The following is a 24,364-nucleotide window of genomic DNA, read 5'->3' on the forward strand; positions in this document are numbered from 1 at the left end:
TCAGCAGGGAACATCTTGTTCAGTTATGCTGCTGGATCTCGGGATTGATGGAGTCAGTAGGCGGACAGATCCAAAGTGACAGATGGACTGTAGCTGCTGGACTCTGGTAGTACAGTGTAGTGGAACCGACAGAATGGCAGCGGACCCCGCATAGCCCAGCAGTGATTCTGAAAGAGGGAAGCTGAAGTTCAGATCAAAGTTTGACTGAGCTAAATACAGCGTGCGTTAACGCTATTGGATGAAACCGCGGTTCGGTTAACGTCTCTGCCAGCGGCGACATTCACATGCACAGAGCAGTTTAACAGATAAATCTGTGCGAGGAGAGATTTTTTTTTTTAGCAGTTTATATCACAAGAGAAAACCGTCCCGTTCCTAACTGAGACGCCGTGGACTCACTCGATGCTCCAAAATTAAATTCTGCTCTTGTGTATGTGTATTTTTCAACCCCCAAGAGATAATGAATTGAAACTTTGAAAGCAAAACTGAACTTTGGTGGCGTGTTGGCTTGTGGAAGTGAGTCATAGTGGTGAAATATCCTCATTAGTTGCTTCGTACTTCTGCAGGAAACATCTATAACCTTGCGCCAGGAGGAAACAACTTCATGATGCTTTGACAAAATAATTGTAATTACATGGCAATTTTTTTTTTTTTTTTTTTTTTTTTTTTTAAATATATATAATGATCCACTTTGTTCACATTTGTTTCTGTGATAAAGGTGTTATTTTAGGAGCTGTATTGTGACACTGGCAGTGAATAGAGAGACACAACCACAGTTTTATGGATTAGCTGCCCAAGAGAGCACAGAGCAACTAATGAGGATATTTCACCACCATGTGGACTCATAACACACCCAGGGAACTGTGCAACCTAACACTACACCAAAGCTGAGTTTTACTTTCATGGATTTTCAATTCAAGCTTTATCATGTACAACACATACTATCACTACTCCCAACATCCATATTCACATGTAAAACCTCTTCCTTGTTTTTCCCTATATACATTATCCTCCTCATAAGCTTTTTACACACACACACACACACACACACACACACACACACACACACACACACACACACACACACACACACACACACACACACACACAATTGTGTCTTTCCCATATCTTCACTGAATTCCCTACGTCTTCACTGTAATAACTGTAAATAGGCTGTGCTTGACTTCTGGCTCAAAGGGTCTGACACAGGAGGGCAGCAGGTATCTCAGAATCAGAATCAGAAATATTTTATTGATCCCTGAAGGCAAATTGGATCAGCTGCAGCTGCTCAGTTCTCACCAGAAGAATGAAATAATCAGAAAATAGAAAGAAATATGAAATATAAAAATGTGTGCCTTACAAGTTGTAAAACGCATGCGCATTATGTGTGAGTTGTATCAAAAGTATGTGCATTAAGTCTAACTGTGCATTAATTTACAAATACCACAACAATAAGAAATTAAGCATGTGCAAAAAAAAAAAAAAAAAAAAGTCTACCTATATACACCTTATATGTACTGGGATTAAATTGTTGTTAAATTGTTGTCAGGTACAAATTATTACAAAGTTAAATCGTTAGATTCAACATTTTAATTTACATTTTACATATTATTTTATATATTTTAATCCAGTTTTGACATTTACATGCGCCGTCTCAAAACTGTAACAGTGTACACAACAGTATACAGTGATCAGTTTATTCTAAGTTAGGATTAAATCAATTTTACTGGCCTCAATCAGTTTCTTCGAGGTCAAACATATCCAGTATACAGTGCATCGCATTGTGTTGTCTCAGCAAGTACTTTTCCACTAAATCACAATTCCTGGCATTGCTTAGACATAAGGCTGCCAAACAATTTCCATTTGCTGTTGTTTGATAGGTGGATCCAGGCTTCTCTCTAGGGGTGTTTTTTCTTTTTTTTTTTTTACATTAATTTGTTTTGCCATCCCTGGCTGGGGAAGTGACAGCCTTCAGAACCTACACTGAGACTGAATCCTCACTGATGATTGCTCCACTTAGAGCAAGAGCAGGGTCCCTGTCTCTCAGTGTTTTTTGGCACAACCAGCGAGCGAAATCAAATGCAATAAAAGCATATCTGGATTAGAGCTTGTTAAGCGAGAGAAGAGCCTTTAATTGCCGTGGCTTTGTACGGCTTCACAAAAGAGCCGGCTTTGCTAATCTGTAGCTCAAGGGTGAATGTTTGTGACGAAACAAGCAAAGATGTAAAGTGTGGTGGTGGAGAAAGAAAAGCATTTCAGGAAAGAGGATTTAAATGGAGTTGGCGACGAAGATACAGGATTTCAATTAGTTGCTGGCAACAACGCGTTGTGTTTTTTCTTTTTTTTGTCATCACTGTCTGAGTCTGCAGTCTTCCAATGAAATGTCTCGACTGCACATCAGACTGTGCCAGGCTCCTAAACATATCCTGATACGTTATTTTCCAATATATCGGTTTGATTTTATATTATATAACAGGTACAAAAATTCTGTTTTGGGAAGAAACACTGATTACTTGTCATTTTCTTGGCATCATATACAATAAGTCTGTATGCTTCTCTCCATATACAGTATATTATTTATTTTGATCACCCACCGACATGTTTTGATATTCCTCTCTTCATCAGGGTGTCACAATGAATCAGATTCATCAAAATCCAGAACTGATGCTCAGCTCCCATGATTCATGATTTTTTCAGCTAAGGTCAATGATATAATAGAAAATCAATACAACCAATGATCATATCAAAAAAGCACGATTTAGATGAAAAAAAAAAAAAACATGAATTATGGGAGCCGAATGTGTGACGGTATCAATTATGGACACCTGTCTGTTTCATTTTTTCCTGAACAATAAAGGATAAATAATGAATAATATAAATCATACACCGTATATGGAGAGAAGTTTGCGACGAGATTTTTTAGTCGACAGTTGGCGCTTTGTTTTTGGTGTGCCCTCCGACTGAACCGTGTGTGAATTTTCTGCTGTGAAAATGCAAAAAGTGAATATTAGCACAAAATATCAGCTCCGGCAGCTTTAATATGCAAATATCAGCTTTCCAACAACCCTGCTCTGTGTCTAAGTCTCCGGTTCCAGCTGCTATTAGCTTGAGCCAAGCAGCTCCACTGATGTCCACAGGCTGTAAAACAGCATCGCATGCACTCACAGACACACTCCACACACAGATCTGAGACCGGACGACACCGAGGCGGAGCTTCTGAGCCGATATTCAGGTGTTCTGCTGCTCGTCTCCTCTGCTGGCAGGGAAGCAGGCGAGGCAGAGTCAGTAGTATCGTCTCTCAGCCGCAGATCAATGCATCTCCACTGATATGGCATGGAGCTGCCCATTGATCCACTCTGCCTCGTCTTTGTCCTCAGTCATTATGGAGACAAGAGACTGACCTTTTCTGGGGGTGTCAGCGTGGAAAGGAGACTGTTTTACAGCTTTCAAGACAATAATACTCGCAGGAATTCACACGCTCCTGCCGCTTGAGATGAAAGTAATGAGCAGTCGCCGAACCACAAGCTCGTCTGGATGGTTGCTCATCCCTCCTGGGAGGCTGGAGGAAGGCCTGTGGACGGATGGTTGGTCTGTCCATCATGCTCCGTGTCTGAGGCCTCATTCAGCCTGCAGGCAGATCAATTCAGATGCTTCTCAAATCAGATCCGTAAGACAGACTGTCCACACTGTCATTTGCAAGCGATCAGACTGGATTCGTGTGGTCCAGACATTACCAATGTGTCTGCACTGGTTGCTATGGTGACAACGTAGGCGTCAGTGTCTCCATGCTGGAGACGTGGTTCATCAACATGGAGATCCATTGTCTCGCCCTCCAAACAGTCGTGCTGTTAAGTTGCGGTGCAGAACCTCTCTTGAGCATTAGACAAATTCAGCGATGGAGGAGGCTGGTATTAATTCACGTATCCATGGTAATAGCAGCCGCTATTGTGCACTTCCGTCACTTTGAACCGAAGTTGTCGCTGTGTGTCGTGTTGCGAGTGATGACACTTTGAAATCCTCTTTGAGCGTCCACAGTGTCCAGACTGAGACACATCTGTAGATATTACATCTTTATCGCTTGTCTGTTGTGTTTTATGGTGATCAGTGTTGGCCAAGTCTCGCTAGGAGAAGAGATTTCAGTCTCAACAGGCTTCCTGGTTAAACGAAGGTTAAATTTTAAGAAAATCAAAAAACAATAAAAACTGTCTCTGAGGGAAAGCTGTCAACATAATTTACAACATATTGACGTTTGTTTGAATGTGAAGAAAAGGAAGATTTTTGCTTTGCTAGTCGTAGTAGCAGTAGCAAGAGCACAACTTGACTATTAATTCTATCTGAACATAGAAACACATTGAAATATCAGCCATTTCATTTTCTGAACATGAAATATGCAACGCCGCATATTCCAAAACACCATACAGTCTAATTTGCTCTTTGAAGGCTTTTGAATTTTCTCTCCATAAACAAGGACATCCAGTTGTATAATTAATAGAATGCTTTTTTTTATTTATTGAATTCATTTAGTGTGGACGTGGAAGCTTCAGTGCTGGTCAGTGCTGGTTGTGAACGTCGGCGAGCTGGAGTTTGCAGGCTCAGGTTTTCCTGTGCCAGAGGGAAGCTGAGAGGCCTGCGCTTGCATATAATGGTGGCCAACCTGCGATTATTGAGGATGCATGAATGAGGGTCCCTCGCTGCCTGTGTTAGGTGCAGGATCAATAAGATAAGGGAAATTTTAAAGTGGGGAACATTTTGCTACAGGCAACATTGGATTAAGGGTCTGCTTTGTATTCAGAGGGAGCGGAGCCGCTGCTTCGCAATCAATTCTGCCAGAACGCAGTGGAAATATACAGCATGTGGAAACAGAGCAGATATCATGGACAGGCAGTTAAGACGTCAACCAACGGTCGGCAGGCAGCAGAGGTTAAAATTCAAGCAAATTCAACTGATTCCTCTCAAAAAACATTATATACTTAAAATTGAAGTACACAAATTACCATAAAAAACACAAAATCATCCCAAAGTTTGAAAAAAATACAAGTACATTAACACAAAAGTGCCACACAGTTACTGGGGGGAAATGACAAGAAAATTATAGTAAATATATTATAATAATTATAATAATGAAAACTCAAAATAAATAAATAAGACAATTGCCAGAAAATTACTTCAATATATATCTAAATAAACAGCAAAAAGGTAGCAGGTGAAAATGATAAAAAAAAAAAAAAATGTAAAAACTGTATGCCATAATAATAATTCTTAACATAATATTAACACCCAAAAAGTTACCAGAAAAATGAAGTTAGCAAAAATGTGAAAACTATGTTTCTATTTATTGTAATTATATTTAAAATTAAATTAAAAATCAAGAATAAATAGAAATAGTGATTTTTGCTCAGAGGGTTAAATAAAAACTTTCAAAACAAAAACCTCACGTTGTACATAAAAGGGCATAAAATTACACACACATACACACACACACACACCCTGTCACCAGCGCAGCTCCAGTGTGTCAGGAGCACATGGCCTCGGCCTGCCAGCACCATTCAGCTCCTCCATGTTGGTGCCTCAGCTGTGGCAGGCAGATCAGGCGGCGCCCCAGTCGAACCGGAGACGCAGAAAAATCAAAGAAATCCCGTTAAACACACAGAGGGAGTTTGCTTTTCTTCCTCCTCTCATATCTATTTTTGATTCATCCGCCACAATACAACTGCTTGGTCCAGATGCTCCAGAGAATGAAAAAACATGTACATTGATCCGTCAGGACACAAATAAGAGCGACTACTCTCAAAGAAATTATTAAATAAAATTAAATAATCTCTCCCCAGTGTGCTAATGTCGGACGCAAGTGCAGCTAAAATTATTTGTGTCCATGTAAGGGGAGCCTGGGATTTGAGATGCAGGAAATCCAGACTTTTACCCTAATTAAAAATTCACACGCAGACACATTATCATTCATTTAACCACAACGTTAGCCATTTTATACAGATACCACTGGGGGAATGGTAGACAAGATGATTCTGAGAGTTTAAAAATAATCCACTGATCAGGTTTCCTAAGCAGCGTCTAGACGCTCAATTCTAGCATGCCCTCTTCGCACGGAAGAGCCGCCGTTCTGCCTCGTACTGTAAATTCTTCTGAACTTTAATGATTGAGATTTGTATTGGACTCATGGTTTATTCAAGGTAAGCTTAAATTCTGTTGTGGGTCTTTGACAGCCCAGGGGAGAGACATCAAAGTGTCCCTGAAGGCACTTTGCCCTTTTTCAGATTCCGCCTGCGCTGTAACATGAAGCCTGGAAAACTGGCACTGAATTTTCAGAAAAGGGAACAGGAGGAAACAGCACAATCTTTCTTTGTGTGTCTTTACTGCATCTTATACACTCAGTGTCCACTTTATCAGCTCCATCTGCATAACCTAATGCATTTTATGTCAACAGCTCTGCCATAAATTCTACCTTTTAACAAAGTTTATAATGTTCAGTTATGCATTGAGAAGGTGTCAATTTAATTCTGTGTTTACTGTTGAGGTTGTAGTTTGCAGAGGTCTTGTGCTGGACTAAATTATATTGAGAGGTGTTTCTTATTTTTTGTCCTCTGTATTTATATACACAAGGGAGGACAGAATTTTGGAAACTGCTCTCAATAAACTGCAGTCCAGTCCAACAGCAGCACTAACTATGAGTTCAGTGCCAAACATAGAAGTGAACACCTCTGTTACTGTGACAATAAGAAAAGTTGAGCATTATAGGTAGCAGGAGAGGAAACTTTATGGCACAACAGTTATTTTGGATTGTATTAGACTGTGCAGGCTGATCTAATAAAGTGGCCATTTAGTGTATGTTTTCATATATATGCATGTAAAACCTTCTTTCATGTTCTTATCCTATACATTTTTTTTTATCTTGTACAATTTTTGACAATTTTTTGCTTTTTATCTTGAAGAACATTGGGTCCATACCTGTCACATGAAACATGGTATGTACTACGAATAAACTTGACTTGTGAGAATGAACTTTAACAGTGACTTTGAATGGACCGGTCTGGGAGTGACCCTGAGATGCTTTGTGTTCACGTTCATGCTGTATTTATGCTGTCCTGGATGTTCAGCTGGTTAACGGATAACTCTATTTTCCACCAGGGTCTTAAATATTTTTGTCAGTTCACTGTAACTCAAAAACTAAATCAGCTCCCAAAGCTCTAATAACATGTCCCGTATAAACAAGTAACACTCACTCTGTGTCATCATAATAATACAAATTAAATAAAAATACAAATAAAATTTTACTGCCACTGTTAGTTTTTTTTTTTTTTTTTTTTTTTTTTTTTTTAGTATTAAAGCTACATTAAGAAATATTAGATGCTTTTTCTTATATGCAGCAAAAATACCCCCTTCTTTCCACCATATAGTCTATAGCCAGCCTGTTCTTATTTCCTGGTTTGAGCTTTCTAAAGTTTGCTAAGCTCCTCCCCTCATCTTCCTTGCCGTTTCAGCCTTGCTCAGGGTGTTTAGGAAACTGCACATTCTGCACATAAATATCCAGATTTCAGATGAGTCACGTGAGTGCCACATAAATTCGTTGACAGAACAGCAATTCATCGACAGAACAGAAAAAGTTCATTCAAAGCTTACCTTGTAGCTGAAAGTCGGCAGCCTCACCACATTTTCAAAACAGAGGTCAGAAACAAAATAATCCAAGAGCCTTGTGAGAGTCAAATGTATCGCTAACTTCCCCAAAACCCATTTTTCACTGTTTCAGCTTTGTACAAGGAGTACTGCTCTCTGTGTTTGAGTGCATTTTAAGCTCATAACACCCTCTAATGGTCAGAAATCACTCAGTGCAGCTTTAATTCCCTTAATCTCGATGGCAGAGGTGCAGTGAAAAGACAGAGAAGAGAAGATCCCCTACAACCCAACGTCCCCTAGTTATGCCAAATACATTTGTTATAATCATTTGTTGCTGATGTCATTTGTTACAAACCAAATATTTTTAAGTGAGTAGCCTCACTTGTTCTGAAAAATAAAAAAAAAATGTTAGTACTCTGCCATAACACTGGAAACAAAGGGGTTGAAAACCAACCAAACTGGCCTTGGGTTGGAAGAGATTTGTCTCTCTTCCAAAAAATGACCTGATCCAATCGATGTGATCCCAACCGTGAGATTTGTGATCCACTGCACCCATAATGGGAAGTCATTTTTCTATAATATTGGGAAGGCATGGGAGGACAAAGTGTTACCAGAGTTCACGTCTGCTACTTTGATAACTTTTCAGAGATGGTGACAGTATACTGCAGGGATGGAAGTAACTAATTACATGTTCTCATGTTTCTGCTAGCTCTACTTTTTTGTACTTGTCAAATCCCATCCAGTACACAGTCCAGATATTTTTATTTCTCTCTGAATACTGATTAATAATAATAATAATAATAATAATAATAATAATAATAATAATGATAAATTGAAAAACTGTGCTGCCTTACACAAAGATTAGTCAGTCAGCAGAAGTGACAAGGAATCTGGCTTTACTTTGTTGGTGCCCTTTTGCTTTTCTAGATTTTGTTAATTTCCAATTAAAATAATCAAGAACTTTAAACTCCTTTAGAATTTCATGGAAAAGGTTGCATCTAACAACATTCCCGTTTCTAAAAAGTGCCTTGGTAACTTTCACTCTGAGTTCATTCAGATAGGCCTTTTGCTTTTACTTGAGCAGCCTTTTACAGTTGCACTTCTAAAATACTTTTACTTGAGTAGCAATTTCTCGTACTCGTTCTACCGCTGTATACATGAATGACTTGATGAGTGAAGGACGCTTATCAGCCATCACAGATAAGCTAATCTCATGACCTGCTGCTGATTTTCTCATCTTGAAAATCCCATCTGTCTGTGACTTGGCTTTTCAGTGGATGGACCAATGCTCTGTGAAGAGGGATGGCTTCACCTCATGTGATCTGAGGGAGAGGCATCAGTGTGATTAATCTTCACGGGGGAAGGATAAACTATCAAAGTACTCACAGCATACACATGCAGTATAATAAGAGTTAGGATCAGCGATACTGTCAGCAAACGCCAGGAGAAAAACTCAGGATGTCCTTTTCTTGATTAAAAATTGACTGATGACTTTTTGTGCTGTTCTGATATTAGAAGATGCACCACCAGGTTGGGTTAGGTGTTGTAGGCTTTTTATTTAATTTTTTTTAAACTGATGATTCAGTTTCTCTAATTATTATCATTAGCTGCATCCTAAAGAGAAAAGGGCTACTAATGTTGTTTTTATTGGCAAATTTGTGAAGCTCTGGGGCGCACCAAGATTTCTGGCATCCATCAGTGAATTAGAAAATAATACAGCTGTATTATGAGATTTTCTCTACTAGTGTGAATAATTGCATTGTTACATATGTACAGACAATGACACCCCCATCAGTCGCAAGGTCACAGTATGTTATATAGCGTGTTGAAGCTGCGTGTTGATAGTGCAGGATGTTATGCTATTATGGCGGCACAATGGTCTGTATGTCTGCATGTAAACACATTCTTGTGAAGACAATCACTCAATAAGAACACATAATAGAAACTTCATTCTTACTATAGGGGAGAGTGGGGTAAGTAGTGCCAATTTTTACTTAAAGTGCCTTTAAAGTGAGGGGATTACAGTAATGCCTCCAACTAAAATATGCACATATAGTTTAGGATGTTGTCCATCCCTGGGAACAATCACTTTGGATCTTATATAAACTGTTCGAGAAATATAGCTTAGAGAGAATACACTGGGGTAAATTGTGCCATTGATAATTGAAGTAAAACAGATCATTTTAATCTCACAAATGACAATGTTATATAAAAGCAAAACAAATTTAATACAAAATTATTTATTTAACATTATTATTTTAACAAGCTCACAGGCCACTTTTCTATAACAAGGCTTAGCGCCACATGAACACATACCCAGAACAAAATAAAAATTCCAAAATGAGCACCTGCAAATCATCTTCATCTGAATCTGAATAGTTTTAGTGATCAAAGGTAAGAAGACAATGTTCAATAACAATAAAATACAATAAAGTAATATATAGTATATAATCACAAGTTGTTCCACTGGCACAATTTACCCCAGGCCCTTTGGCACAAATTACCCCAAGCCCACCATTTAAAAAAAAAAAAAAAAATGCATCCCCCAGCTGTTTTGAGCTAACATCATGCTAACTGTATAGACTCATGGTGTAGCTTACTAAACTACTAAAACCTGTGTGAACTGTTTTCTATAACTGTTCAAACACAGCAATCAAAAAACCTTGATCATAGAAATTTTACTTTGAAGGGCAAAAAAAATGTTTTTTGAACTTAAATGTGCTTACCTCTCAAGCCATGTGTCTCCCTTCTTTGCAGGATGAGTGAAATGGATGCCTCTTCAAAAATATGTGGTCACATGACCAACTTCTTCTATGGTTTTCTAGATAACAGGGGTGGCACTACTTGCCCCTTGGCACAAATTACCCCACTCTCCCCTACTATAGGAATAGTTCACCCATTTTGATGATTGTGATATTATTTCACTTTTCTGCCTTAGCTGTTCTGTAGGACAGTAGTGGTGCTATCTTGCTCTCATTGTTAATGAGTGCTGGATACTGGCTGGATGCTCCAAATGCTAACTGTTAGCCTCCTGCCATTCAGATTGACTTCCCCTGAGTTGACATTCTTGAAAATAACTGCTGTAATCCACTCAAAGAAGGTTTAACATCACCTACAGTGTCAGTTTCCCAAACTAAAATGCACATGGACCATAGTGAACCCCATATCAGGCCAAAGTGTGTAATACACCTGCTGGTCCACCAGAGGAAACTGTATCAGAGTCATGTTTTTGCATTGCGTATAGGCTATCCAACTACATGCTAATTATTTTAAAGTATTAAAGCTAAAAAACTTGGTTAAGGTGAGGTTAGGGTTAGGGCTTGGTTAAGGTTAGGGTTAAATTGAGGTCAGGGTGAGGTTAAGGTTAGGGTAAAGGTTAGGAAACTTTAGCTAGCAAATGCTAACATTAGCAAACACACTAAAAACAAAAGTCCATGTGTTTGACCCACCTGCCTTATGCAGACTCTGTCGCTCTCTGTATACCACATCACGTTACTGCTCTTTCACACAGCTGTGCATTTTTCACACATCAGCAACACACAATGTCATACTGACACACTATCCTCTGGTAGACCGGCGGCTCTATTATATATATCTTTGCCTTGATACTCAAATTGCTGGGGGGGGGTTCATGCCAATGGCAGGAGGCTAACAGTTAGCATGTGGAGCATCCAGCCAGTATCCAGCACTCAATAACAATGAGAGGAAGATAGCACCACTACTGTCCTACAGAACAGCTAGGAGGAGGAGTGGAATAATATCACATTTTTCAAAATGGATGAACTATCCCTTTAAGGTAGAAAAACTGATTTTACTCAAACCACTGTTTATACCACACATGTCATGTGAAGACAGTGTGGTGACATAGAAATATACATTAATTAGAAGTGAATCAGAAATACATTAGAAAGAAATACATTAATTAGCTTGGTTAATGACCACATTAGCATAAGTGGTCATGGTCAATATATCATGGTAATTATGGCAGGATATTAGGCAGCTCAAGTGCTTCTTGTTTATGTGTGGGCTGGCTTTACTACATAGTTGGTATTAACAATAAACAGTAGTAATAAAAGACTATGGTTAGTGCTGTTCCACTGGTGCATGTAAAGATGCACATGCATTATTCTGGACATGTAACAACATGCTGTCCATCCTATCAGGTGCAATTTAACCACACATCTACATTTTAAGGGCTTTGACTGACGGCCTGTCACCCTTTAGAGCATCCTTCATGTCTCATATGCCCAAGTATGACCGACTCACTGTGCACAGGTCTGATTTATTCTGAGCCAAAGGAGTTTGCCCTTGACAAAACTCACACTGCTCATCCAGGATTAGATGTGTACATTGCATTTTTGACAACTTGTAGTGCTAGAGAAAAAGACAGACCTCTCGTCAGGCAGGTTCCTTCAGGTTTGGGATACCGTCTCAACATTTACCTTGTAGTTTGAGCTGCCAGTGTGCCTGATGTCTTTAAAAGAGCTGAGCCATTACTCTCTCTGTTTGAGAAAAGAGGTGCTGGGTAGAAAGTGGCGCTGCTACAATAAACCCTGATTGTTTGAAGCAGATAGCTATTAGTGGGTAGAGAGGGGGAGCCATTATGGTGGAAATGAAGCATTGTTAAAGAAACATAAGACTTCCCTCAGTGGATGATAGCCTCCTGAAGGGGTCTCAGATTAGATCTCATAGGTGCACTTGGGAGGGGAGAAGCGTTCGTTACGCTAGACAAATTATACTGGCTCATCAAATCTCCTCAGGAATGAATATTAAGTCTTATTACAAGTAGGAGGGGGGGAGGGAAGAGGCCATTGATGTGAGCAATTTACGAGAATCGTTTGGGCTGTACTGTTCAGGGTTTGAGAGGCTTTCAGTTCGCCAATTGACTCACAGGAGTGTATCACTGCTAATGCACTTTCTCAACATCGAGAAGTGTTAAAAGGGAATATTGGTGAAATTCATCTAGAAAAAAATGTTATTACTGTGCTCTAGGGGAGAGGAAGCTGTTTTCGTAAGTATTTCTGTCTCCCACCGACAAGCATGAGAGAGGAGTTTGCCCTGCCTCGATGTCAGACTAATCAAATATATTGTAGTTTAGCCATGAAAATGAAAATGGACAGAATGGGAAAGATGGCTTTGAATTTGTGGAATTATTTTCTGGAGATGAAGATGTGTATTGTGGTTTTCAAACAACACTGCAGCTCTATAACATAAAACTGGAATGTAAAAACGGACATAAATCAGCGCAGCACACATTTGCATAAGCTTGGTCTCTTCTTCTTGGGCTGTGAAAACTAAATCATATACAGTACATCATCAGCCAGCTTGGACTGTAAGATGGAACAAATCGCCTCTCTGGGGCAGATCCAGTGTCTAGCGAAGACGTAATAATCACAATACAAAGTACTGGAAGAATAATGCCACTTTTTTGTTTGAAGGAGGCTTTTTAGCTGTTCCAGAAGAAATATGCTGGCCGCTTGCTTGTAGCGATGACCTCACAGCACAAAGTAGTCATAGTAAAGAATGGTTCCTTTCAGAGTGTTAAATTATTGATGCATTAACCTGCAAAAAGTGTTTTAATGTTGTAGCTCTAACTGCTCCATGTCCTGTTGGCTGGTTTACACTCTAATAATGCATCACATGTGAGGTAAATACTACACTGTAAATTAACTAGTAGAAGTAGTGCAGTACAAGTATAAAGTCTGATAAAACTGAAATACTCAAGAATCATGGGTATCACGTCAAAATTGTACTTAAAGGGATAGTTCGCCCATGCCAAATGTTCACCAAAATGGGATATTTTTTCACTTAACCTCAAGCTTTTATGCGGGACAGTAGTGTTTCAGCAAACGACACTTGTAGAAGTGATGTTAAACTTTTTTTGAGTGGATTAAAATGGCTATTTTTAAAAAAAGGTTAGCCGGGGGGAAGTCCACGTCAATGGCGGGAGGCAAACAGTTAGCATTTGGAGCATCTGTGTTTACTGCATGTGTAAATGTAGCAATTAAAAAACAAGAAAAAACAAGAAAAACAAACAAAAACATTTCAGGGAAACCCTAGCGGCTCACCTTGTAGATCGTGGACTGCAGCGGCCTAGGTTTGAATCCGTTTGCTTCATGTCATCCCCTCTCTCTCTGTCCCATGCCTGTCCTTGATGCAGCACCAGGTTTCTCTATAATTGTGCTTTTCTTTTTCTTTTTTTTTTTGTAGGCACAGCATCTGCCTCTGAGGACAGCATAGGCTTGTCCATCACCCGAGGGAGCCCTCCAGAGAGCGGGACCAGCCTGTACCCCACCACTCAGGATACCGGCAGGAGGCTCCCCGTGGTCACCACCGCGCCCCCTCTTAATATCCCCAACCACCATCCGCTCTACAGGAGTCCTCCCCAGCACCAGGCCCTGCTCAGCCCTCACAGTCAGCCACACTACCTGGAAGACAGCGGGGGTCTGGATGCTCACACAACTTTGGCGGGCTCTATCTCAAATTCGCAGTTTGCCGGCACTCAGACTACGGTCTCCCATGACAATGCACCAGCAGCTTTTTCTACCCCGGCATCCGGGACTCAACAGGAAGGCAATGAGAAAGCTAAAACCCCTGATATGCAAAGCACTCCCGTCATGCACACATCAGCGCCCAGTCCTTACACCAGCACCCCGTACCCGGCCACGGCGGCAGGGCTGAGACACCCGGAGCGCCCCACGATCACACCCTTGGCCGTTACCACCTTATCGGAAAAAGACACTGAGAAGCCTGATCACATGGCGGACAGTGAAGGCAAACTGCCATCTATGTCTGCTGATGTGGAAGAGGAGACGACCACCACCACCATTACCACCACTACCATCATCACCACCATGCAGAGCCCAGGTGAGAAAACACCCTTCTGCAACAGAGGCTGAGATCTTCTTGATTGTGTCTGACATGGAAAAGGATAGGCAGGGCCGTCCCTAGACATTTGGGGGCCCCGGGCAAAAAAAATCATTTGTTGGCCATTGGTTTTTACCATAAGTAACCCAAGAATTAGCCCATTTTTGGAGTAATTTTTTGCAGATTTTCTTCATTTTAGTAATGTTTTGAAACATCTTTTCATTGTTATTTCATGGTAATTCAAGGTAATTTCTTGATATAATTGAAAATATGTAATTATGATTTTATGGTACTTGTTTAACAAGTATTTGATAATTTTCTGGTTATTTTTTACTGTTATTTTATTGGGAATTGGGGGTCATTTCTTGCTAATATGCTGTCATATTTTTCTTTTTTTTTTTTTAAAGAAATCAAGTGAATTTTTCAGGTTTCAAAGGGTTAAATGCTAAATGTAGATACACAAGGATTTTAACATTTAATTTTGTTATTTAGAAATAGTTTTCTTGTCGTTCATCTTTTTCTTCTTTGAGCAAATTTTATGTAATCTGTGTTATTTTCTGTTTTTTTTTTTTTTTTTTTTTGTTTTTTTTTTTAGCTTTAAAAAAAAAAAAAAACAAATCTGATTGGTTGGGGGGGCCTAGGTGCTGTGTCTGATCTGCCAAGTGTGTCCAATCCAGTACTAGAAATACCTTACTGCAAACTTCAGCCGACCACTGACCAGAATATAATTTATGACAGAATTTCAAAGGCCCCCTATTATTCAGGTTTCAAATATAGTATTGCTCAGGAGCAGAATATTGCTCCCTGGTGTTTTGCAAATGTCGTTTAAAAGGTATTCATCGACTGAATCTAAAGCCCTCGCAGAAAGAACAATCTTTGTGCTGCAATAATGAAATACTGAGTAGAGATGGATGGGGTGGGGGTTCGTTATTGTTATTACTGTTATTGCTATGGATTTTAGCCACGGTGAACTGAGACAAGCCACTCCAAACAGTATAGCTGAGATGAGACTGGAATTAGTCTGAAACTGTCTGTAATAACAGGATGGATTATTGAAAATGCACCAATTTTAGATTTAACTAGTCAAACAAAATAAAAATTTAATAATGTCCTCATTAATATCCTCATTAAACATCTTAAATCATACATGTATATGAACAGAGGAAGATTTAAACTTTTATAATAGGGCCTCTGCAAATGTTAATAATTGGACCTCCTTAGATGATAACCAATATTTTAACTTAGTAATATGGCTTATATACTTACATGCAAACGTGACTAACAGTAATGAAACATTACAAATATTTGGAGTAAATTCAAACTCCTCATATTTGAACATGAGAGCTGCAATAGTGAACTCAGCGTTTCTAATGAGACTTTGTCATGAGATGTTGTCGTCTTGAGTGCGCCCACGTGCCTAGCTCACATTCACACAGAACAACATAGCCATGAGGCTCAAATTAATTACCGTAGTATTACTGAGCCACTGACCCTCAATCTGAAGGTCCAAAAAGGGACAACACAAGACTGCCACACACTTAATTATGAGGAACGTGAATGTGGAAAATGAATACCAGCTCTGAAATTTCCCAGTGGAGTTTAGAAACTGTGCAGGTCAAGAGGAGCGGGATGGAAGAGTTGTGGTGGGTCAGCTGATCGGGGATGGTGGGGATGCTGGGAATGGTGTTAATGCGGTCCAAAGCGCATACATCGATGACGCCGTATGCAAAATCCCACTCGACAACGCTCAGACGGACACACGGTGAATGACCGGAGTGCGGTAATGATGCTGGAGTGGACGGTCCCTGAGGTGAAGTGTCAAGGGGATAGACAGGATGTTCCTCAGAAAGAAGCCGCTGCAGCAGAAGTTTACTTTTTCACCCAGAGAGAGAGAGAGAGAGAGAGAGCGCAAGAGAGGGATAGATAAAGGTGATGGAGCCGAAAACCCCAAGGCCACTGGAAAATATTCTGTCCTCAACTGTCCTGTCCCAGTGCTTACCCACAGGGAAAGACAGGCAGGGAATCAGACAACCTTGAAACAAAGTTAGTGAGTGTTTCTGTATGTGTGTGCGTGTGTGTATATATCTGTACACATGTATGTGTGTGTGTACATGCGTGCATACGTGTGTAAACGTGTAAGTGTATGTCAGGGTTGTTCAACCTCAATAACAAGGGGGTCAACTATGAAAATCACTGTGGGTACGGTGGCCACACACAATATTTTGTTAATTAACGGCTATAAATAGTGCTAATAAATTGCATCAGCGAGCATTTCATCAATAACATGAGTGTCCAGGCTACATGCAGGGCTGTGACCATGGCTCCTTGTTGTGTGCAAAAGAGACCAAAAGCCGCTTGACTCTTTTGAAAAGACGTTAGTAGCCCTAACCCTGTACTTTCTATCTGTGTTCCTCTGAGCCTTCAGGAAAAACTGGCAGAAAACGAGTCCTGTTTGTTTTGTAATGCCGCCTCTCCCAGCGATGTGTTCACAGCCCAGTAACCACACCTGAGGCCATAAAGCTAGATTTCGGCTTAGCGAGGTAACTTCACGGTTAACCCTGGGTTTTCTGTACCATAAAGGTGGTTTACTTTTTATCGGGGTATGTTGCTGTGGTAACATACGTTGAACACCTAACCTGCTCCGGAGCAGGTTAAGTTCAGGATAAGAGCTCAGCAGGTATAAAAGCCCCACCCACTGACCAATCAGCTCTCTTGGAAAATGGCCTGCCCAGTGGATCAAGGTGCACAATGTATGCACCTTTTTTTCCAAGTTAGGCTGAGTATTTTTTCCCCTTTCTTCTTCTTCTTTTATAAAATTAATACATTTTACTTAGACTTCTTTGTTTTTCGCTCACATTTTTTTTCAAGTTTGAAGAGAAGAGGAAGAAGGAATTCTTCTTCTTTTTTTTTTTTTACTCATGACTCTACACCGTCCAACCAAAAATTTATCTTGATTTAATGATTTTTAAAAATATTTTTGAAAATAAATTAGGGGAATTTAATTCAGAGGGTTAAATAAAAGCCTGATAAAAGACATGCCAGCCTCTGGGCTCCTTTAGGTTTCCACTAGTTTGCTCATATTTAGTATTTAGGGTGTCTGCCCATGAGACAGTTGATGCCAAATGTTTTACAGTCTTTAAGTGACAGTGAAATAATATTTTAACCAGCAGAATAAACACGAGGGGCTCTAGTTTCCCGGCGCAGCGCGGGGTGGCGCAGTGAGGCGAACCCCGCGCAGAGCTAGTTTCGACCGGCGAAACGGCAGAGGCGGACAGTGTCCAAGTTTCGCAGGCGGATGTTCACCGAGATGGGAGTGGTGGCGCAGCGGGGGGAGGTGCTGACAGATTCGGCTTGGCGCAGTGACAGGTTCGTGCCAAAAGGCTTCGCCGAGGTGCGCCAAAAGCTCGCCATCTGAAACCACGTCTACTTTCAGCGCAAGGCGGAGCGGAGCTGGCGCAGTCGAAGTTTGGCTGCCTGGCGCACATCACCAAAACCTCACAATCAGCACAAACGGTGCCAATCTCCTTTGATCTGACATCAGCTGTGACGGGACAGTTGATATGGAGATATATGTATGTGCTGATTGTGATCGTAGCATTGAATAGTGTTTTTTTCGGTATTTATTGCATTGTGCCTGACATTCCGGAAGCCTGCCTGTGAGGTTTTGGTGACATGTCTGCACAGCTCGCCGGTCTCCGCTCCGAGCTCCGGTCTAATAGACCTCCATGTCAGCTGTGTAAACTTTCATTACGCCTTCGCGCAGCACATTTTAAAGGCAAGGACAGGGGCTCATTTGATTGGTTAAATGTGAATCGGCTCTGTCAAACCCACTCCACGACTTCTCTCCTCCCTTGCGCCGGTAGGAGGGACGGCGGAGTACTTGCACCACCGAGAACGGCGTGCCAAACTTGGAAAATCCGACAGGCCACACCCAGTTGGCGAAGCGCATCTGCGCTACGCCCCCGCCTCGCCTGGTCTGCGAAACTAGAGCCCGAGGCGTCAGATGCTTTATGAAATGAAATATCAAAATCATTTGAATCAAAGTGAAGATTCTGACGAAACTCAAACTGAGGGCAGACCTCCATCAAGGGTCGACCCTCACTGTTAGAGAGGGCCAGTTCATCTGCAGGAGTGTATGGCTGAGTGGGAAACACATTAATTTACTGAGCACACAAATGTTACTGTAGTCAGATCTACTCGTGCCGTCATGGTGGGAAAGTAATATTATAATCGCACTAATTTACGCGTTGACACAGTCGGTGATTTTTTTGCCAGCCTTCCTTGTGGCTCTTAGCAGCTGCAACTGTATTGCTTTTTGCCTGGATGATGGATTAATATTCCTCATATTTATTTCAGATTATTGTCTACTCCTCCGTCATAAAGTATGCGGCTTGGGTCGATTTTTCCTTGTCTGCAATTGGTCATATGCAGCAAACTCCACCCTTTTTATGTGAGTATGCACAGATCTAGAATGGAAAAGCCTGGGTTCAATTAGCGAGTTGATAGCCGGCTTTATGGTACTGAAAATCCGGATTGCAGATGTCTGGTTAAGTGAAGCCAGATAACTTTGAGAAACCCTGGCTATATTAATCCAGCTTTATGGTACAGGCCCCAGGTTGGTACTTGTTGCAGCTGATAAAGTAAATAAATACTAATCAGTCCATTCACTCTGGAACTGGCGATTTTCAGCGTCAACTTTATGTTTCTCGGCTTCGACAGAGAAGCTTGTCGCTGGCTATCCTGACGCCGCAGTGCAATCACAGCGTGAGAAACGTAATGTGACAGCGTGAGAAAACCTGCAGAATGACAGATACAGTGCAGTGGAACTGATTGTAGAATACTACACAGCTGGAAGACCTTTATTTTACAGTTTTTTTCGATTGCTTACACACTAAGAACATACACTTAAACCAATGTGACAAAACTTGAAGTCATTGGAACTAAACCTTAAACACAGCGTGGCCATACCTTAGACACAAGTGCTGCTTTAAACTGTGTTTGCAATTCTGCAACACACTTCCTCCTTAACACTAGACAATATTTCATACAGAAGACACCTCGCTCAAAAATGAAAGCATGTGGTTACAATTGGGAAAACACTTATGTTCAAAATACAAAACACATCGGGTAATTAGAAAACCCGAGACACACACATGAAAGCACTTACTTAGAAAACTGAACACCAATCAGTCAGGGCCTAAGCACTACAAACAGGCCCCATGTCAGCCATGTTGAGTACTTTGCGTGGAGGCGGTGAGAGAAAGAGGCACAGGAAGACATCGTATGCGATGTGGATGAGATTTTGTAGCTGTACGTAGTTTGATTTTGTTGTACTGTTTTATTTTTACTTTACATACAATGCATGTATGTTTATTTATGTTTGTAAAAAGGCTCTTACCATGACAAAACCTTTCAAACATGCAGCAAAAGCACATTTTGTCAGCACCCAGTGCAACTAATCCAGCCACTCACTCACTTCATACTCAACACCAAAATGCAACACACCCTTTTCAGTCTGAGCAGGTTCAACCTCACTTTTTCTTGTGCGTATGCAGTCATATTTTTTTGACAATTTGCATAGTTACATATTGTAAAGCAAGTAGCAAAAGCCAATATTTCCCTCAAACAACTCAACTTCTGCCCAAATGAGTAGATTCCTTCAATCAGCTCTACTGTAACACAGTTGACAGCAGAATACAAAGTACAGCTATCAGTTTGAACAAGGTTCTCCTGTGTGCTACACATTCAAATGTGAACTTACAGTAAAGACCTGCATCCAAACTCAGAAAGACTTTGAAGTGAAATTTTTACTGTATTTATGGCAAAAACTGAAATACTGTAATTCACATACAGTATTACACAGAAAAACTCAAAGGAGTTGAAAAAAATACAGAATACAATTTATAGGCCCCTTTTTTTTAGGTGCATACTGATTGATTGGTGAATGGTGATTTGTGGAAAGGGCAGTGATGCAGGTGCACTAGTGATTTCACAGTGATGCAGGTGCACTAGTGATTTCACAGTGATGCAGGTGCAAAAGAGTGTGAAAAATGTGTGAATCCAATGAAAAGGTATGAACACATTTGCAAAAGAAAACTTCTGCTGTGGTTTGGAGGTGAAGATGATGGCAAAGTGGATCCCAGTTTCATTATACTGGAAAAAGTGATTGAAAAAAACTGAACTGTAAAGTACAGTATACTCTATACTGTATTCAGTTTTGAGTTTACACCTTTCTTATTTATTTTTATTTTTTGGTTATTTTGCAAACAGTTGTTACTGTGAAAAATGTGCTTAATTTCTATTTTGAGCTTTGCAGAATCATTTTTGAAGAAAAATGAAAAGCAGTAAAAACTGCAGTGTTTTGTGTTAAGTATATTGTTGTGTTGCTTGCTGCTGTGAAAGTGTGTTCATTTTATAGAAATGTGTATCCTTTTGTTATCAGAGTTGCATTTTGACAAATGATTTTTAAGTTTTGATGACTGAGTTTCAGTTTGCCATAAATGTGTATGGTTTATTTCCAGGTGTTGTGTCTTATTTGCGTTGTGTTTAGAGTTTTGGCACAGTGAGCAAAGCATTTGTAAAATGAGTTCAAGCAATCAAAAAAAACTGTAATATATTCTATCCTATATTCTGTATCAGTTGAATTGAATTCTCTTGCATTAGTATTAGTATTGGTGTTATTTGTATTATTCCCATTATTATTAGCTTATTTTATTAGTAGTATTAGTAGTGTTTGCATTGATAGTATTAGTATTATTTGTATTATTATTAGCGGTAGTATTATCTTCCTTGTTTTTCATTCCCTCACTTTTTTTTTTTTTTTTTTTTTTTTTTTTGGTTTACTGAAAATTTGCAGCTGTTTTGGAATTCAAAGATACTGAACACTGACACAAAATAACAACCAGCAGCTTCAGCCGATATAAAAAACAAATATCTGCATATGTATGTATATGTAGGTAGAACTACAGTGTGTATCTGTGTTTTGTAAACCTGTGTATGAGAGCGTGAGGGACAGACGGGCTCACGGGACGCCTGCTTTCCTTTGCAGTTCCCTGCCAGCTGAACCTGACCGGGGCGGAGGGATACATTGAGGCGCCGCCGCAGGCCAGCTCCAGTTTCTCGTCCACCGTGGACTGCAGCTACACCGTCGCTGTGTACATGGGCTATGGTGTGGAGATCCAGGTGAGGCGGAGCGAACCAAACACGTGGGCCGGACTCAGGGTTCTCCGATGAGCCACGGTTCTTTAGAGAACTGTCGTGGCTGTAACAAGGTTCCTCTGGTTCGTTAAAGACGCTGCTTGTTGTTTCAAAGATTCAGCGTTTCATTTCGCTTATGAACGGCGAGGACTCTGTATGTTTATAACCATAAACCAACAAGACCAACATACAAACAACTGCAAGCTTTTTCTCACAGCAGTTTTTTTTATTTTTTAGTTTAGTTTATTAAGTTTCATTTAGTGAAGTTTAGTTTAGCTTTACCATATTTTAGTTTAATGTAGCTTAGTTAACATGATGAAGTGTCATTTAGTTTATTTTATTTTATTTTAGTTTAATTTATTATATTAAGTTTCATTTAGTTAAATTTAATTTGGCTTTGCTAAGCTTGGTTGAGTTGTGGTTGAGTTTAGTTTAGCTTAACATAGCTTTATGTTATCTAATTTATTTTAATTTACGTCATTCTATTTTATTTTGGTTCATTTTAATTTAATTTATTTTTTCGTTCAGTTTATTTAGTTAAGTTTACATTTGTTTAGCTTAGTTTAGTTTAGTTTAGCTTAGTTTATAGCTTCATTTAGTTATTTTTAATTTAGTTTAGTTTAGTTTAACTTTGCTTTGTTTAGTTTAATTTAGTTGAGTTTACTGTAGTTTAGTTTAGTCATTTTAATTGTTTTTTGGTTGGGGCCATACAGAACACTGCTGAATTTAGCTACAGATCTAATTTTCCTCTGTGGTCCCATAGCATTATTTTATTTATTTATTTATTTATTCATTTATTTATGTATTTATTTTTCAGAAATAAGATCACACCTCCCTCAAATCCTGTTGCTTCCTGTGGCAAAAAGCTTCATAACTTCTGGGGTCAAAGGTCTTTCTTGAGCTTTTTTTTAAAAGATCAAACAGGATGGAAACTTTTCTCTCTGTTTACAGTGAACAGCACCCTCCTGTTTCCGATCAGTCAAATAAAATAAAAATCTCATACAGAGGAACCTACGTGTCCGTGTGCACGTGAACACACCTCCTCTGGTCGTGCTGTTTACACTTCCTATTGGATCACGCTCCTCGCGGGCTGACACGCTGGGGTTTGGTTCACACACACACTCTGCTGTCCTCGTGCCGGTAACGTCCTCGGCCACAGTCCATGTCCAAATCACTCCCGAATCATCGTCCCTGTTTAAACTATTAAAATATCGAGTGCGGCAGCACCCTATTGTCAGACGGATGGCTGCAATTAACATTTTAATTTTTCATCAACAATACTTCTGGAACCTTCTCCGGGCCGGCTCTTCAGAGATACGCAGCTTGCAAAGCCGTGAGGCAATCCGCTCTTGGTTTTCAGAATGAGCTTTCATTGTGTCTCCTCTGAGCATGTGTATTTTATTTATAAGAGGATTTAACCAGAAACATTTTACAGATAGACCTCATGTCAATATGAAATATGTTTTTCTAGTCCCACCGGTTTTGAAGAGCCATCTTAGGTTTCTTCACATTATTTCCGACAAGATAAACTGGCTTCTGGATTATCAGTTCAATGAGAAAGTTTGCCTTTTGTTCGGATTATTATTTGGCTGTCAGGAGATTACATTTAATAAAGCTGATGTCAACAATCAGTCCATCAACTCTTAATACCCTTTAAATACTGCTAAGCCTCATATTGTACACAGATTTTCAATGGCATCTTTTATGGCAGCTATTGTGTCTTGAAGCTTCTTCAAATTACAAGATTAGCAGCAGCTTTTGACTATATGACAAAAAAAAAAAAAAAAAATCCACTCTGATATAATTGATAGATCGATATAATTTGAGTTTTTTGTGTTGAGGTGCTGCAATTTAGCATTTTGTTTTGTTGTTGTACACACATCCCCAAACCTGCTTTGTCTCTTTTGGCTTTTATTACTTCTACTTCAATTACTTTTTTAATTTTTCCCAGAATGCTTGCACACCACAAAAAACTTGTTCCACTGAGATCGGGGTTAGCTTGATAGTGGATATTAGATTCATATTTTGTGGATATTTATTTTTAAACCCCCAATAACTTACAAATCAAAAAAGTAAAAGCAAATTAATATTTTTGAGTCCTCAAAGAGTAATAATAATTTTTTTTCATACTGGGAAGAACTTCTGAAATGTTCTGTCTCTTCCAGAGACAGAATACAGATAAATTCACGTGTTTCTTACCTCTTCAGTGACGGATTTCCTCCTTACTGGCTACAGAGGTGAGGAGGATGCCTGTGATCGTGAGGCGCTAACACCACAACCTGATGCTTACAGCTGATGTTTAAGATGTTTAAAAAATGTGTCCCTTTAAACAAGATAATATTTGGATGTGATTTCTTGGCATCTATTTTTGGACAGTTATCAGTGGGGAAAAGAAAAAACTACCGCCAAACAACAACCAATAGCTAAAACAGCTGTGGTGTTGAAAGCAAAATTGAACTTTGGATGGATGGATGAATGGATGGATGGATGTGAGTCCACATGGTGGTGAAATATCCTCGTTACTTGATCTGTTAATCCAAAATCTGTATTTATTTCTCTCCATTCACTTCCAAAGCATAGCAAAATAGTCGCCTCAAATGAACATGAACAGAGCAGTTTACACCAAAATTACAGTAAAAACACAAAACAAGTCCTGGTACCCAATTTTTGATTTAAT

General features: G+C 39.7%; 1 protein-coding gene across 1 annotated transcript in view; it reads left to right on the forward strand.

Annotated features, from left to right (window-relative positions):
• The window catches only part of sez6b (seizure related 6 homolog b), a 191,246-nt gene that overhangs the window by 61,947 nt on the left and 104,935 nt on the right, over positions 1-24,364 (forward strand). Inside the window, exons 2-3 of the mRNA XM_030067513.1 lie at positions 13,834-14,490; positions 21,539-21,672. Of these exons, the coding sequence (XP_029923373.1) occupies positions 13,834-14,490; positions 21,539-21,672 (791 nt within the window). The remainder of the gene's footprint in view (positions 1-13,833; positions 14,491-21,538; positions 21,673-24,364) is intronic.

The sequence above is a fragment of the Myripristis murdjan genome, chromosome 13, assembly GCF_902150065.1.
Source record: "Myripristis murdjan chromosome 13, fMyrMur1.1, whole genome shotgun sequence".
Taxonomy (NCBI): domain Eukaryota; kingdom Metazoa; phylum Chordata; class Actinopteri; order Holocentriformes; family Holocentridae; genus Myripristis; species Myripristis murdjan.